The 17,018-nt window shown below is 52.6% G+C and overlaps 2 protein-coding genes across 5 annotated transcripts in view; one reads left to right on the top strand and one right to left on the bottom strand.

The window, feature by feature from the left end:
- Window positions 1-10,283, bottom strand: part of DCUN1D2 (defective in cullin neddylation 1 domain containing 2) — a 62,700-nt gene extending 52,417 nt beyond the window's left edge. Inside the window, exon 1 of one of the 2 annotated variants that reach the window (XM_075336641.1) lies at window positions 10,182-10,283. In XM_075336641.1, the coding sequence (XP_075192756.1) occupies window positions 10,182-10,184 (3 nt within the window). In that variant the 5' untranslated portion in view covers window positions 10,185-10,283. Of the gene's footprint in view, window positions 1-9,773; window positions 9,853-10,181 lie in introns of those variants that run through there. The other variant, XM_075336642.1, reaches the window with a different exon arrangement.
- The window catches only part of SLC9D1 (solute carrier family 9 member D1), a 92,910-nt gene continuing 86,161 nt past the window's right edge, over window positions 10,270-17,018 (top strand). Inside the window, exon 1 of one of the 3 annotated variants that reach the window (XM_075336639.1) lies at window positions 10,270-10,338. The gene's annotated coding sequence lies outside the window, so the exon portion shown is untranslated. Of the gene's footprint in view, window positions 10,339-10,615; window positions 12,029-17,018 lie in introns of those variants that run through there. The other 2 variants (XM_075336638.1, XM_075336640.1) reach the window with 2 other exon arrangements.

Here is a 17,018-nt window from a genome sequence, read left to right as displayed (position 1 = left end):
ATTTCGGATGGAAAATCTGCTATTTGTTTACGGTGTGTGAAAAATGCTTAAAATTTCTTGGTGCCAGTGTAAATCATGCTACTATTCTGTGGGGCTTTACTTATTTCTGATGTGTCTAAATAATATGGAAACCAAATATTTTCAAAATAGCAGAACAGAACTTTCCTATTATTAATCACCTTTATGAGACCACTACCGTCTGTGACTCGCCCACCCCAGGGCCTTAGATGACTAAGTGTCGGGCCGGACTGGTCCGGGGTAGTCAGCGGTGGCGGGGCCCGACTTCCTGGCAGAGTCAATTAATGTGACGGTATTTTGGGGAGATGGTAATAAACTTTGTATAAGAGTCGTGACGCCACCTGTGGTTTGCGGCTTTGGAGCCGCGGCTGCTGGACGGGACCTCCGGAGCTGGTGTTGTGGCAGCGGAGGTGTTTCTTGCTCCCCACAGGTGGAGCGGGTACCCCTGGGCAACCATTTGTAAAGTCTATGGTGGATGTTGAGGAGGTGCAGGACAAAGCAGACGACACGGGGCTTGCAGTTAAGACTCACTGTACGTTCCAACACTGCAGCTGACCCGTGGTATGCCCAGATTCACTGTTGTGGGCCTCCGCTGATCCCGAATAGTTCAAGGGTCCGGACCGGTGCACCCCTCAATGTGTCCTTCCCTGGTTGTCTCCCTAGCGCTGACCTTCACTAGACTGTCTTGCGTTCCGCCACCGAGCCTGTCCAAAGGCTGGCCGACCTCAGTCTTTTTATTGCTCCCCCTTGCAGGTGATGGGTGGCAGGTTGTGGCCTCGAGTGCTTGAAGCAACCTCCCGGGCCGTCGGATTGCTAAAGGAAATATTTATCTTCTTTAGCCTAGGGTCTGTCCCCGTTATTGCGACCAGATCCCTCCACCCCGGTGTTCTTGGTGGAACAAGTCCACGGAGGCCTCCCGCACATCCGTGTCACTCTGGAATCCCTTCAGTTGGTGTCACCTGGGCCTAGCAAGACCCCAGGATCTTCACCTAAAACCTCCTTTTGACTAGACTCCTGACTAGATCTTCCTGTCACTGTCACTTCTCTGACAGACTTTGACTGAACTCCCCCAAACTGGTCCCAACTAGTTGTCCTCAACTGTTCACTTTTCAAAACCTAGCTCCACCCACTTTTCCTACTGACTCCTCCTACACTCCCCCTGCCAGGCTCCACCCAGTCAGGCCAAAGAATGGGACTCAATGCCCCATAACCAGGTATACTGGTCGCTACTCTCAGCATTAATGGAGTACCTGCCTTAAACCCTGACCCAGTGTGTGAACTTACAATTGGTGTGTGCAGGTTTGTCTGTGAACCGGTAGCTGACCCCCTTCTTACCCAGGATGGGATACCACACCTCTGGCTGAGGTGCAGTACCTCTCTGGTGACGAAAGCCTCAGGGGCGCTACATATGCACCAGTCAGAAAAAAGAGCAAGACCAACTTTAGATCATTGAAAACTAAAGGACACCCTAAAATTCAGATCAATATGGTCTGGAACTATTGATTACAGCCAAGTGTGTGTCCTGGTGCGGCCAAACCCCCGTCTATTGGGAGAAGAAACAGACAAGTCCATGAAGCAGAGCTCTGTCACTCTGACACGACACTCAAAAAAGAGCGAGACAAGTGACTTTCTCCAACCATGCTGAAGTTACTTTCTTATTAGCCCAATTTCTTATTCAGGACTCAAATTACTTTCTTATTCAGCGATTATTTTCTGTTCTCCACAGTCTTAGGCTGCTTTCACACATCCGGCTGTAGCAGTGCGGCACAATCCGGCGCTCTGCTGAAAAAACAAAACCGCGTTTTTTTGCCACCGGTTTCGTTTTTTCCAGCATTGACTTGCATTGGCGCCGCATGGGCTTGCGTTCCGTCCGGTTTTTGCCGCATGCGGCAGATTTAGCCGATGCGGCGGCCGGATGGAACGTTCCCTGCCACGTTTTTTGCTCCGGCAAAAAAAAAACGCATCGCGCCGCATCCGGCCGATGTGGCGCATTTTTCAATGCATGCCTATGGACGCCGGATGCGGCAAAAACCGCATACGGCCACCGCATGCGCTTTCTTCCACTGCGCATGTTCCGTAGCGTGCCGCACGCGGAAAAATAACGGACGGGCCGCATGTAAAAACTTATCCAAAGGATGCAGTGTTTTCGCCGCATCCGTTGCATAGGTTTCACAGCCGGATTGAGCCGCACTGCTCAAACCGGATGTGTGAAAGCAGCCTAAAATGCAGTGAGGTGCTCTGATGTGAATACACGTAAAAGCAGCTACAGTTGTGCTCAAAAGTTTACATACCCCGCCAGATTTTTTGCTTTCCTGCCTTTTTTCAGAGAATATAACACAAAAACTTTTTCCGCTTTCCACTCATGGTTAGTGGTTGGGTGAAGCCATTTACTGTCACTACTGTTTTCTCTTTTTAAATCATGACAACCAAAAACATCTAAATGACCTTGATCATAAGTTCACACACCCCAGTTCTTAATACTGTGTATTGCTTCCTCTAACATCAATGACAGCTTGAAGTGTTTTGTGGTAGTTGTGGATGAGGCGCTTTATTTTCTCAGATGGTAAAGCTGCCCATTCTTCCTCACAAAAAGCCGGCAGTTCCTGTGAATTCCTGGGCTTTCTTGCATGAACTGCGCGTTTGAGTTCTCCCCAGAGTGGCTCAATGATATGGAGGTCAGGAGACTGAGATGGCCACTCCAGGTTAGGCTCAGTGCGCATGATCAGAAGTCCCATCAATGTCCGTTATGCGCACTACAAGTCGCTGGAGTCAGGACATGTACACCCGACTTCATAGTGCGCAGAACCAGAAGTGCTGGGCTTTCTGATCATGTGAACTGTGCCTAAGCCCGTCGTTGGAGGCGGTGATAACGGACACAGGTGCATGTGTGCATTCTGATGACGCTGGGCATTGAATGTGGCATGCTAAGATGCTAAGAGGGCAGACTGGTTGGGGGAAATAACGCCCTTGCGACTAGTCCCTGCGCTCAATAGCATATCATAAAGGATCTTTAGATATACTTTTTCTAAGGCCGGGACCACACGGGGATTACTGCGATCCCCTCGCATGACACTCGGCTCAGGCTGGCAGTACCGCAGAGCCGAGTGTCATGCGAGTGTCCCTGCAACTGAGGACCAGTCATGTGAGCGGACCTCGTCTGCGGGAAAGGGGGGGCGGTCCGGCAATCAGGAGGGGCGGGCCGGTGCTGCAGAGGGCGGTGGCCGACGCTGAGGAGGGGAGGTATTTATCTCCCTCTCTCCTCTGTAGCTGGCTATTGTGATTCTCGCCCTGCACTCACGGTACACCGGTGTACTGCGAGTGCAGTGCGATTTTTCTCCCACCCACAGACTTGAATGGGTGCGAGAGAAACAAGGATCACATTACAGTCGCAGCATGCTGCGATTGTTTTCTCGGTCCGATTAGAGCTGGCTGAGAAAATAATTGCTCATAAGTGCTGGCACATAGGCTAATGTTGGTCCGAGTGGAATGCAATGTTTTATCGCACGCCACTCGCACCGATTTTCATGCCGTATGGCTTAGGCCTAAAGATCTCTTTATCTATGCTATTAGATACAGGGTCAGTTAGGCAGGGATTCGAAATACGTAATCAGAACTGCTCATGGTTCTGGGTGCATAGGGGACTTGACAGGTTCCCTTTAACTATATTCACATCAGCGCACCTTACTGCATTGTACTTTATTGTTGCACTTTTTTTTTTAAATAAACCTGTAAGAGAATAGAAAAATAATTGGCAAATAAAGTAACTTCACCCCCGAATAAGAAGCCAATTTCAGCATTGCCTTTCTAAGGGTGTAATAAAATCAGTATGGCCCACTAACTTGTCATTGATCCTACAGAGGCACACTGTTCTTATCCAGGTACAGCAATCGCTAAGGGGTGCTTCACACACAGCGAGCTCGCTGCCGAGATCGCTGCTGAGTCACGCTTTTTGTGACGCAGCAGTGACCTCATTAGCGATCTCGCTGTGTGTGACACTGAGCAGCGATCTGGCCCCTGCTGCGAGATCGCTGCTCGTTACACACAGCCCTGGTTCGTTTTCTTCAAAGCCGCTCTCCTGCTGTGACACACAGATCGCTGTGTGTGACAGCGAGAGAGCGACAAATGAAGCGAGCAGGGAGCAGGAGCCGGCGTCTGACAGCTGCGGTAAGCTGTATCCAAGATAAACATCGGGTAACCAAGGTGGTTACCCGATATTTACCTTAGTTACCAGCCTCCTCAGCTCTCATGCTGCCTGTGCTGCCGGCTCCGGCTCTCTGCACATGTAGCTGCTGTACACATCGGGTTAATTAACCCGATGTGTACAGCAGCTAGGAGAGCAAGGAGCCAGCGCTAAGCAGTGTGCGCGGCTCCCTGCTCTCTGCACATGTAGCTGCATTACACATCGGGTTAATTAACCCGATGTGTACTGTAGCTAGGAGAGCAAGGAGCCAGCGCTCAGTGTGCGCGGCTCCCTGCTCACACTGGTAACTAATGTAAACATCGGGTAACCATACCCGATGTTTACCTTAGTTACCAGTCTCCGCAGCTTCCAGACGGCGGCTCCGTGCAAGCGCAGCGTCGCTTGCACGTCGCTGCTGGCTGGGGGCTGTTCACTGGTCGCTGGTGAGATCTGCCTGTTTGACAGCTCACCAGCGACCATGTAGCGATGCAGCAGCGATCCTGACCAGGTCAGATCGCTGGTCGGATCGCTGCTGCATCGCTAAGTGTGAAGGTACCCTAACTAAGGCCTGCATATCAGTTTTGAAGGCAAAAGGGCAGCTCAAAGATTCCCATTTTTATATGCATAAAGGTTAATTGTTTTACAGAGGAATTGCTTCTGCAGCTTCCCAATATACTTTGTGTTTTAGATACCGTAGATGGGTCAGGAAAAATATGGAGGATAACACAAATAATAAGAGTTAAAAAAAAAACTACCGTATATAACACCCAGTTTAAACGCTGTTCTCATCCCAGAAAGACAGGATTCTGAATTGAACCCCAACAGTCCAATCACGTCAATGACGCCAACAAAGCCACTGTGGACAATGTCCAGCCTATGCACCGCAGTATTCATCATTTTCAGACATGCACAAAAAACAGGTTTGCCAGATTTGTGTGTGTCTGAAAAGATGAATACTGCGAAGTAGAAGCCAGACATTGTCCTCAGCGACTCAGCTGGCTTTATTCAAGTGGATGGCCCTATTGAGGTTCTAGCCGGAATATTTTTTTTTTTTTTTTTGGAATTCCAACAAAGACCCTGACTTAGTGCTGAGCAGAAAGCACGGTATTAGCATGGACCAAGCAGGAGACAATCCTATGAGCTAGACAGCCTGGAATGTTTGTGGTGCTCATATGAATTTAGGGGAAGCTGGCGGCAGGGTTTGCCAGCTACATTATTTAGATCCACATGTAGCTCTTTAAAGAGAAATCTGTCCCTCCCTTACTGAGAATTTAGCGAATGAATGGCTATGCAGATGAGGCTAAAGTGCTTTTGGTGTGTGTAATCTGTTTTCTAGACTTGGTCACTCCAGGTCTATTCTCTGCCCAGAACAGCAGTCTCCTGCTTGACCGACAAGGTCTTCATTTAAAGTCACACAGCAAAGAAGCTGTGAAGCAGGAGAAGGCAGCAAAGAGCGCAAAAGCTAGGGAAGATGTTCTGTGTGGAAAACAGGAGAAGGCAGTGATAGGCAGGAAGAGCAAAGGCTTGGGAAGACCAGAGGTCACTGCTGGGCAGGGAGGTGAGCAAAGGCTCAGGAAGACCTTCCATGTGTGGAAAACAGGAGAAGGCAGTGCTGGGCAGGGGTGAGCAAAGGCTCAGGAAGACCAGAGGTCACTGCTGGGCAGGGAGGTGAGCAAAGGCTCAGGAAGACCTTCCATGTGTGGAAAACAGGAGAAGGCAGTGCTGGGCAGGGAGGAGAGCAAAGGCTTGGGAAGACGTTCCATGTGTGGAAAACAGGAGAAGGCTTTGCTGGGCAGGAAGAGCAAAGACTCAGGAAGACCAGAGGTCAGTGCTGGGCAGGGAGGAGAGCAAAGGCTTGGGAAGACATTCCATGTGTGGAAAACAGGAAAAGGCAGCACTGGGCAGGAAGAAGTGCAAAGGCTGAAGAAGACCTTCCATGTGTGGAAGCTAGGAGAAGGCAGCGCAGGGCACGGAAAAGAGCTAGAGAGCAAAGTCTCATGGAGACCTTCCATGTGTGGAAACTAGGAGAAGGCAGCGCTGGGCAGGAAGAAGCGCAAAGTGTGAGGAAGACCTTCCATGTGTGGAGAGCATTCAGCCGCATTTGCATATTGATCGCAACACCAATTTCAGTAACGAAAAAAAAACGAATTGACCATGTCACGGTATGGCTGTATTTATATTTGAAAGAGTAGCACATGGACAAATTCAAGCTGACAGATGCCCTTAGGCTGGGGTAGCAAAAACATTTAACATCCCCCCCCCCGCAAAAAAAACCCAAAAAGACAAAGTTTAATTCTGCCTAGAAAAGTGGAGGGACTTTTTGTCACTCGTCATCCGTATGCAGTGTCTTTACTCAGCCATTAATCTTTTACAGGACTATTTATAGTTCCCATCTTATAGAGCTGTAGCATATCCTTAAAAGGGAACCTGTCAGCAGAAATGTCCCCTAAAACCTAACAGATTCCCCCTCTGCAGCTCCTGGGCTGCATTCTATAAAGGTCCCTGTTATGATTGTGCCCACTTTCTGACCGAAAAAAAGTGTTTATAAAGTTGTACCTTTTTGGCTTCTGATTCTGTAAATCTGTCACGGGGGCGGGCTGCCTGATGGCCGTTATTCTGCCCCCTGGTCCTGTATGCCGCCCCCATCGCTGATTTCAATACTTCTGGACGCCGCCCACTGCTCCAGCCATCCCCGCGCATGCCCAGTGCCCATCTCTCGGGGATGAGCACTGTGCCCAGCGTCACCGCTAGTGACGTGCACGCAGGGTTAAGATTATGGGCGGTGCTGTGATGTTTATTCCTAAGCAACCGCCCATAATCGCGGGACCGCGCTTTCCCCCTCGGCCTGCTTCTGCTTCCTGCCTCGGGGCAAGATGGGAAGGAGGCGAAGTGAGGTCAGCAGCAGCGCGCTTGCGCAGAAAGAAGCAGGCCGAGGGGGAAAGCGCGGTCCCGAGATTATGGGCGGTTGCTTAGGAATAAACATCACAGCACTGCCCATAATCTTAACCCTGCGTGCACGTCACCAGCGGTGACGCTGGGCACAGTGCTCATCCCCGAGAGATGGGCACTGGGCATGCGCGGGGATGGCTGGAGCAGTGGGCGGCGTCCAGAAGTATTGAAATCAGCGATGGGGGCGGCATACAGGACCAGGGGGCAGAATAACGGCCATCAGGCTGCCCGCCCCCGTGACAGATTTACAGAATCAGAAGCCAAAAAGGTACAACTTTATAAACACTTTTTTTCGGTCAGAAAGTGGGCACAATCATAACAGGGACCTTTATAGAATGGAGCCCAGGAGCTGCAGAGGGGGAATCTGTTAGGTTTTAGGGGACATTTCTGCTGACAGGTTCCCTTTAAACATCACACTAATGTCCATTCGGCATCTGATTTTTTTTTTTCTTGCACTACACTTATTTTAGAATAAAATCGCAGCATGCCGAACAGAGAGAAAAGCAAATACAGATCTGTGCTGCTTCATTAAAAAAACATTGGTATGAGTGTAATTTTGTTTTTTTTATAGGATTGCACTCGTCCGAGTTGTAGGCTCATGAGCAAGCGCTTCAAATTGATTTTGAAATAGGAAATCTGGAGGGAAAACCCCTAGCGTCTCCAGCACAAACAGCTCATCTCATTCAGCAGCTAATTGGGTTCAATACACCTACACGTAACTGGATTTTACCGCCGCTTTCCCAGCGATACATGATGGGCAAGCGCTAATATGGCTGTGGAGCGAGAAAGCCTTATAGGACCTCCAGAATCAGACACCCGATCCCTCCCCAGGTCCAGTGTCTACTCCAAAAGGGGGTGGGGTGAAACCAGACAGGCCTTGCGCCAGAAAGGGACAGGGGGGGTGAGAACAAGACAAGTGCAGAGCCAGACAGGGGCGGAAAGGGACAGGGGGAAGAACAAGACAGGTGCGGCGCCAGAAAAAAGGGGGTGTGAGAACAAGACAGGCCCGGCAACAGAAAAAAGGGGGTGTGAGAACAAGACAGGCCCGGCGACAGAAAAAAGGGGGGGGGGGGGGGGGGGGACAAGACAGGCCCGGCGACAGAAAAAAAGGGGGGGGGGGGGGACGACAAGACAGGCCCGGCGACAGAAAAGGGGGGGGGGGGACGAGACAGGCCCGGCGACAGAAAAGGGGCGGGGGGGGTGAGAACAAGACAGGCCCGGCGACAGAAAAGGGGGGGGGGGGACGAGACAGGCCCGGCGACAGAAAAGGGGCGGGGGGGGTGAGAACAAGACAGGCCCGGCGACAGAAAAGGGGCGGGGGGGGGTGAGAACAAGACAGGCCCGGCGACAGAAAAGGGGCGGGGGGGTGAGAACAAGACAGGCCCGGCGACAGAAAAGGGGCGGGGGGGGTGAGAACAAGACAGGCCCGGCGACAGAAAAGGGGCGGGGGGGGTGAGAACAAGACAGGCCCGGCGACAGAAAAGGGGGGGGGGGGGGGTGAGAACAAGACAGGCCCGGCGACAGAAAAGGGGGGGGGGGGGTGAGAACAAGACAGGCCCGGCGACAGAAAAGGGGGGGGGGGGTGAGAACAAGACAGGCCCGGCGACAGAAAAGGGGGGGGGGGGGGTGAGAACAAGACAGGCCCGGCGACAGAAAAGGGGGGGGGGGGGTGAGAACAAGACAGGCCCGGCGACAGAAAAAACAAGACAGGCCCGGCGACAGAAAAGGGGCGGGGGGGGTGAGAACAAGACAGGCCCGGCGACAGAAAAGGGGGGGGGGGGGGAGAACAAGACAGGCCCGGCGACAGAAAAGGGGGGGGGGGGGGAGAACAAGACAGGCCCGGCGACAGAAAAGGGGGGGGGGGGGGTGAGAACAAGACAGGCCCGGCGACAGAAAAGGGGGGGGGGGGTGAGAACAAGACAGGCCCGGCGACAGAAAAGGGGGGGGGGGGGGGGGGGGAGAACAAGACAGGCCCGGCGACAGAAAAGGGGGGGGGGGAGAACAAGACAGGCCCGGCGACAGAAAAGGGGGGGGGGGGGGGGGGGGAAGAACAAGACAGGCCGGCGACAGAAAAGGGGGGGAGGGGGGGGTGAGAACAAGACAGGCCGGCGACAGAAAGGGGGGGGGGGGGGAGAACAAGACAGGCCCGGCGACAGAAAAGGGGGGGGGGGGAGAACAAGACAGGCCCCGGCGACAGAAAAGGGGGGGGGGGGGTAGAACAAGACAGGCCCGGCGACAGAAAAGGGGGGGGGAAGACAAGACAGGGCCCGGCGACAGAAAAGGGGGGGAGGGGGGGGTGAGAACAAGACAGGCCCGGCGACAGAAAAGGGGGGAGGGGGGGTGAGAACAAGACAGGCCCGGCGACAGAAAAGGGGGGGGGGGGGGGAGAACAAGACAGGCCCGGCGACAGAAAAGGGGGGTGTGTGAGAAGACAGGCCCGGCCGACAGAATTGGGAGAGCTAGAGGGAGCTCTCAGGAACACAAGCCTAGTTAGGAGGGACGCTCTCTGCTCTCCAGTCAGCGCCGTGCACACAGTAGGCTGGGTGGCAGCGGTATCCTCGGCCGCAATCAGCGGCTGATAACAGAGAGCACCACGAGTGGCGGCCGAACACCTGCAGGCGCCTACCTGACCGCCCGCTTCCCCCGGCCTGGAGGAACCTGCGCCGTCACAGCGACACCTCCGCCGGGCCAAATAAGGCAAAGCTGAGCGCTGCCGGCGGCTCCAAAATACCAGCACCCCTCACTCCCCCCGCTGTCACCAACTCCATACAAGTTTACACACGTGTGCGGCCGCTGTGCGCAGCGGACACCCCTCTCGGGCGTACATGGTACGTCCCGCTGTCCGGCCGCGGTGCAGACTGGCTGCAGGCTGTTTGTGTACAGCGCCCCCACCCCAGGTGTCCGCTCCACCAGTGACCTTCCCTGGTCAGTAGGCGCCAGCTCACAGCCCCACCCTTCACTGTCCCTTCCGTAACCTGAGCAGGCTTTACTGCTGCCCCTCACCACACACAACCTGTCTCCAGCCCCCACCTACCATTTTATCTCCACCGGATCACCTAACTCCACGGCTCGGAGGAGGTGGACGCGCATGCGCAGTTGTGGCTGGAAATGCCGCCCACTTTGGCAAGGTGTATCGGGAGTTGTAGTCTCTCGGTGCCGCTCGCTGTGGTGATGGGCGAATGGATATGACAGTAAGTTCCCTGTTATTGAAGTTGTTATCTGGATTATATCACATTCTCTGCGGCGTTAGTGCTGCCCCCAGAACCTTCACGTGAGGGGCTCTGCATGGTCTTACATTTACTGGGGAAATGTTGTAAAACGTTATCAGTAGTGGCCCACATTACCCGGAGACGACTATAGAGCTGCACAAGCTTGTTGGTGACGGGACCGTGGGTTCTAGCACGTCATTGGCGGCCTACAATTCCCACAACACTGTGCGCGGCGCGATCTGATGTCGTATGGACGAAATGTGTTGTGGATGTGGATGTTCTGCTGGACCGGGCTGGGCAGTGTGAGTAGTGCCGCTCAGTGCCGGGCAGTGTAGGTAGTGCCGCTCAGTGTGAGTAGTGCTGGGCAGTATGAATAGTGCTGCTCAGGGTTGGTGAGTATGAGTAGTGGCGCCGGGGCTGGGCAGTGTGAGTAGTGGCGCCCGAGGCTGGGCAGTGTGAGTAGTGCTGGGCAGTGTGAGTAGTGCTGCTCAGTGCTGGGCAGTGTGAGTAGTGCTGCTCAGTGTTGGGCAGTGTGAGTATGCTGCTCAGTGTTGGGCAGTGTGAGTAGTGCTGCTCAGTGTTGGGCAGTGTGAGTAGTGCTGCTCAGTGTTGGGCAGTGTGAGTAGTGCTGCTCAGTGTTGGGCAGTGTGAGTAGTGCTGCTCAGTGTTGGGCAGTGTGAGTAGTGCTGCTCAGTGTTGGCAGTGTGAGTAGTGCTGCTCAGTGTTGGGCAGTATGAGTAGTGGGTAGTGGCGCCCGAGGCTGGCCAGTATGAGTAGTGGTGCTCGGGGCTGGGCAGTGTGAGTAGTGGTGCCCGGGGCTGGGCAGTGTGAGTAGTGCTGCTCAGTGTTGGGCAGTGTGAGTAGTGCTGCTCAGTGTTGGGCAGTGTGAGTAGTGCTGCTCAGTGTTGGGCAGTATGAGTAGTGGGTAGTGGCGCCCGAGGCTGGCCAGTATGAGTAGTGGTGCCCGGGGCTGGGCAGTGTGAGTAGTGGTGCCCGGGGCTGGGCAGTGTGAGTAGTGCTGGGCAGTGTGAGTAGTGCTGCTCAGTGCTGGGCAGTGTGAGTAGTGCTGCTCAGTGTTGGGCAGTGTGAGTAGTGCTGCTCAGTGTTGGGCAGTGTGAGTAGTGCTGCTCAGTGTTGGGCAGTGTGAGTAGTGCTGCTCAGTGTTGGGCAGTGTGAGTAGTGCTGCTCACTGTTGGTCAGTATGAGTAGTGGCGCCCGAGGCTGGGCAGTGTGAGTAGTGGAGCCCGGGGCTGGGCAGTGTGAGTAGTGGCGCCCGAGGCTGGGCAGTGTGAGTAGTGGCGCCCGAGGCTGGGCAGTGTGAGTAGTGGCGCCCGGGGCTGGGCAGTGTGAGTAGTGGCGCCCGGGGCTGGGCAGTGTGAGTAGTGGCGCCCGAGGCTGGGCAGTGTGAGTAGTGGCGCCCGAGGCTGGGCAGTGTGAGTAGTGGCGCCCGGGGCTGGGCAGTGTGAGTAGTGGCGCCCGGGGCTGGGCAGTGTGAGTAGTGGCGCCCGGGGCTGGGCAGTGTGAGTAGTGGCGCCCGGGGCTGGGCAGTGTGAGTAGTAATGCCTGGTGACCCTGGCAGCCAGAGTCTGCACTATAGCGGCAATGAGAGAGCGGTCCTGTCCAAGGTAGTGATCTCAGTCTGGCTGGGAGAGCACCTCTGCCCTGACTGCGGGTATGTAGCCCTGACTAATCTATCTATCTAGGCCCGAAAAAGGAGGCAGCACTCCACAAATAAAGTGGACTGTATTAGCTCACTAGAAATAGGCCCAATGCTATCGCATCGGGAGCACAGTGAGATGAACATCTGTCTATGCTCAGTGGTGTGACAGGAGCAGTGGACATGTGTCACACTGTTTGCACTTTCCAATATATCAGTTGTATGTCATCCCTCTGCATTTGTGTATTGTGTGTGTTGCATCATTTGACCTCTTTCACCCCTGTGCACTGTCTCTTCCTTGCTGTGTGCTGTATATTGGTATCTGGTGTTGTGTTTCTTGAGCTGTGTTCACTATGTGGTGTCTCCCTTGTGTGCTGTGTGCCGCCATGTCTCGTCACTTGGAGCAACATCTCTCAAGGCATAGCGATGTCAGGCAAGGGCGGACATACCCGGCCACGCCTCCATACTGCTTCGTGACGTCGCAAATGTGTAATTTAAAACCCCAACACCTCATTATACCTGCATGTGGTATGGGTAGCACAATGTTAGACTGGGAACAGAATTGTGCTTACTCAGCCCACAATTTGGGTTCCGCCTGCACTGTTAACCTTGGTTACCATGGCTATGATGTGGGCGCGAACTGCGGCTGCGCAACTGACAGTGCTGCTGTGCATTGTGGGATACGGTTACATCCGCAACTGGCAATTATGTATGTAGATATGGCGTGGCAACATTTTGGCTGTGACCAGCCTTTATAAAGCTTGATGAAGTCCACTTCATCACTTTATTTTTATAGTATCTATCTGTCTATCTATTTATAGTATCTATCTATCTATCTATCTATCTATTTATAGTATCTATCTATTTATAGTATCTATCTATCTATCTATTTATAGTATCTATCTATCTATTTATAGTATCTATCTGTCTATTTATAGTATCTATCTATCTATTTATAGTATATATCTATCTATTTATAGTATCTATCTATCTGTCTATCTATTTATAGTATCTATCTATCTATTTATAGTATCTATCTATAGTATCTATCTATCTATTTATAGTATCTATCTATCTGTCTATTTATAGTATCTATCTATCTATTTATAGTATCTATCTATCTGTCTATCTATTTATAGTATCTATTTATAGTATCTATCTATCTATCTATTTATAGTATCTATCTATCTGTCTATTTATAGTATCTATCTATCTATTTATAGTATCTATCTATTTATAGTATCTATCTATAGTATCTATCTATTTATAGTATCTATCTATCTATCTATCTATCTATTTATAGTATCTATCTATTTATAGTATCTATCTATCTATCTATCTGTCTATTTATAGTATCTATCTATCTATCTATTTATAGTATCTATCTATTTATAGTATCTATCTATAGTATCTATCTATTTATAGTATCTATCTATCTATCTATTTATAGTATCTATCTATTTATAGTATCTATCTTTCTTTGTCGCTCCATTGGGAGACCCAGACACTTGGGTGTATAGCTATGCCTCCGGAGGCCACACAAAGTATTACACTAAACGTGTAAAGCCCCTCCCCTTCTGCCTATACACCCCCCGTGCCTCACGGGCTCCTCAGTTTTTATGCTTTGTGCGAAGGAGGCTGACATCCACGCATAAGCTCCACAGCTTAGTCAGCAGCAGCTGCTGACTAGGTCGGATGGAAGAAAAGAGGGCCCATAACAGGGCCCCCAGCATGCTCCCTTCTCACCCCACTTTGTCGGCGGTGTTGTTAAGGTTGAGGTACCCATTGCGGGTACACAGGCAGGAGCCACATGCTGTTTTCCTTCCCCATCCCTTAATGGGCTCTGGGTGAAGTGGGATCTGGTTCGGTCTCCAGGCACAGGGGACCGTGCTCCCTCCGCAGCCCCTGGGAATCTGCTGGATAGGAGCTGGGTATCGTCAGGGACAAGGCCCTGCTACTATGAGGTACTCTGTGTCCCCGTGGGGACCGCGCATGGAGCGCTGGTGCCATACACATTACAGCACTGCTGGGTGTGTTAGTGCGCCGGGGACTACCGCGCATGGAGCGCTTGTGCCATACACATTGCAGCTCTGCTGGGTGTGTTAGTGCGCCGGGGACTACCGCGCATGGAGCGCTTGTGCCATACACACTGCAGCACTGCTGGGTGTGTTAGTGCGCCGGGGACTACCGCGCTGGCCGCGCTTATATGCCGGCCGCGCTTATAACTTTAGTCCCCGGCTTCTGCGGCCTAGTGTCGCATATTCCCGCCCACAGGCCTGCCAGTCAGGGGAAGGGCGGGACGCTGCACAGATCGTCAGCGCTGAGGGCTGGAGCATACATTAGTATCCTCCTCCCTCCTCACTCAGTACACTGGGGCACTAGATTCCCGCACTTTTCTTGGGCACGCCCACGGTCCCCTCCTCCCCACAGAACGCCGGCAGCCATTCCTGTCAGCGATTCAGACGCTGGAGAGGAGAGACAACACAGGGAGACCCAGGCAGGGAATCTGGTGATCACACAACCGCTCTGAGCGGTCGGTAAGCTGCACTTGTGGTGCTGGCCCCACTGAGTACCGAAGTGTGTATATATATATATATATATATATATATAGGCTTATAGGCTATACATTTGCACTGTACGGTCGCTCTGTTGATTTTTGGCTATATAACCTCCTGGATTGTTCTCAGAGGAGACAACATGTCATCAGCAAAAAGCAAGGGTGCCAAAGCACAGGCGTACTTTGCAACCTGTACCTCTTGTACAGCTGTACTACCGGCAGGTTCCACTGACCCTCATTGTGTGCAATGCTCGGCCCCTGTGGCACTTACTCAGCCGGAGCCTCTGCGACTGGTGGCCCAGGTTGAACCACCTGCTACCACTGTCCAGGTGACAGGGACGGAGTTTGCAGCCTTTGCTGACAAACTGTCTGAGAGTATGGATAAATGGTCTGCTAAAATACTGGAAGCATTGCAGTTCAGACCGGTGATTCAGGCCCCGGGCACTGTCCAATCCTTGACCCCTGGTCCCCCTCAATTGGAACAGCAAAGTGCCCCTGGGGTAACCCATAGGTCCCAGGGTGAGGTCTCTGACACGGACCGCAGTCCCAGGCCGCCCAAGCGGGGTCGCTGGGAAATTCCCTCCACTTCATCACACTGTTCAGGGTCCCAGCAGGGGGACTCTCTGGAGGATGAAGCGGAGGTATCAGATCAGGATTCTGATCCTGAAGCCGCTCTCAACCTAGATACACCTGAAGGTGACGCAGTAGTGAATGACCTTATAGCGTCCATCAATCAGGTGTTGGATATTTCTCCCCCAGCTCCTCCAATTGAGGAGTCTGCTTCTCAGGAGAAATTCCGTTTCAGGTTTCCCAAACGTACATTAAATATGTTTCTGGATCACTCTGACTTCAGAGAGGCAATCCACAAAAACCGAGACTGTCCAGACAAGCGTTTTTCCAAGCGCCTTAAGGACACACGTTATCCCTTCCCCCCCGAGGTTGACAAGGGCTGGACTCAGTATCCTAAGGTGGATCCTCCAATCTCCAGACTGGCGGCTAGATCCACAGTTGCAGTGGAAGATGGGGCTTCACTCAAAGATGCCACTGACAGACAGATGGAACTATGGTTGAAATCCATCTATGAAGCTATCGGCGCGTCTTTTGCTCCAGCATTTGCAGCCGTATGGGCACTCCAAGCTATTTCAGCTTGTCAGGCGCAGATTAATGCAGTAACACGTACATCTGCCCCGCAAGTGGTGTCCTTAACCACTCAGGCGTCGGCGTTTGCGTCCTACGCCATTAATGCTATCCTGGACTCTGCGAGCCGTACGGCGGTGGCATCCGCCAATTCGGTGGTACTCCGCAGGGCCATGTGGCTACGTGAATGGAAGGCAGACTCTGCTTCCAAAAAGTTCTTAATCGGTTTGCCATTGTCTGGCGACCGCTTGTTTGGTGAGCGATTGGATGAAATCATTAAACAATCCAAGGGAAAGGATTCATCCTTACCCCAGTCCAAACCAAACAGACCTCAACCACGGAAGGTACAATCGAGGTTTCGGTCCTTTCGGACCGCGGGCAGGTCTCAATTTTCCTCGTCCAAAAGGCCTCAAAAAGATCAGAGGAACTCCGATTCATGGCGGTCTAAGGCACGTCCTAAAAAGACCGCCAGAGGAACCGCTCCCAAAGCGGCCTCCTCATGACTCTCGGCCTCCTCAAACCGCATCCTCGGTCGGTGGCAGGCTCTCCCGCTTTTGCGACGCTTGGCTGCCACAAGTAAAAGACCGATGGGTGAGAGACATTCTATCTCAAGGATACAGGATAGAGTTAGGCTCTCGTCCTCCGACGCGTTTCTTCAGAACATCTCCGCCCCCCGACAGAGCCGAGGCTCTTCTGCAGGCGGTGGGCACCCTGAAGGCGGAAGGAGTGGTGATCCCTGTTCCTCTTCAGCAACGGGGTCACGGTTTTTACTCCAACTTGTTCGTGGTGCCAAAAAAGGACAGATCCTTCCGTCCCGTTCTGGACCTAAAACTGCTCAACAAGCATGTGAGAACCAGGCGGTTCCGGATGGAATCGCTCCGCTCCGTCATCGCCTCAATGTCCCAAGGAGATTTCCTAGCATCAATCGACATCAAAGATGCTTATCTCCACGTACCGATTGCACCAGAGCATCAGCGCTTCCTGCGTTTCGCCATAGGGGACGAACACCTACAGTTCGTGGCACTGCCTTTTGGCCTGGCGACAGCCCCACGGGTCTTCACCAAGGTCATGGCAACAGTGGTGGCAATCCTACACTCTCAGGGACACGCGGTGATCCCTTACTTAGACGATCTACTTGTCAAGGCACCCTCTCAAGGGGCATGCCAACACAGCCTGAACATTGCTCTGGACACTCTCCAGAGTTTCGGGTGGATCATCAATTTTCCAAAGTCAAATCTGACACCGGCCCAATCACTGACATATCTTGGCATGGAGTTTCATACTCTCTCAGCGATAGTGAAGCTTCCGCTG

The sequence above is a fragment of the Anomaloglossus baeobatrachus genome, chromosome 2 (assembly GCF_048569485.1).
Source record: "Anomaloglossus baeobatrachus isolate aAnoBae1 chromosome 2, aAnoBae1.hap1, whole genome shotgun sequence".
Lineage (NCBI taxonomy): Eukaryota > Metazoa > Chordata > Amphibia > Anura > Aromobatidae > Anomaloglossus > Anomaloglossus baeobatrachus.
This window is presented reverse-complemented; position numbering and strand designations above follow the sequence as displayed.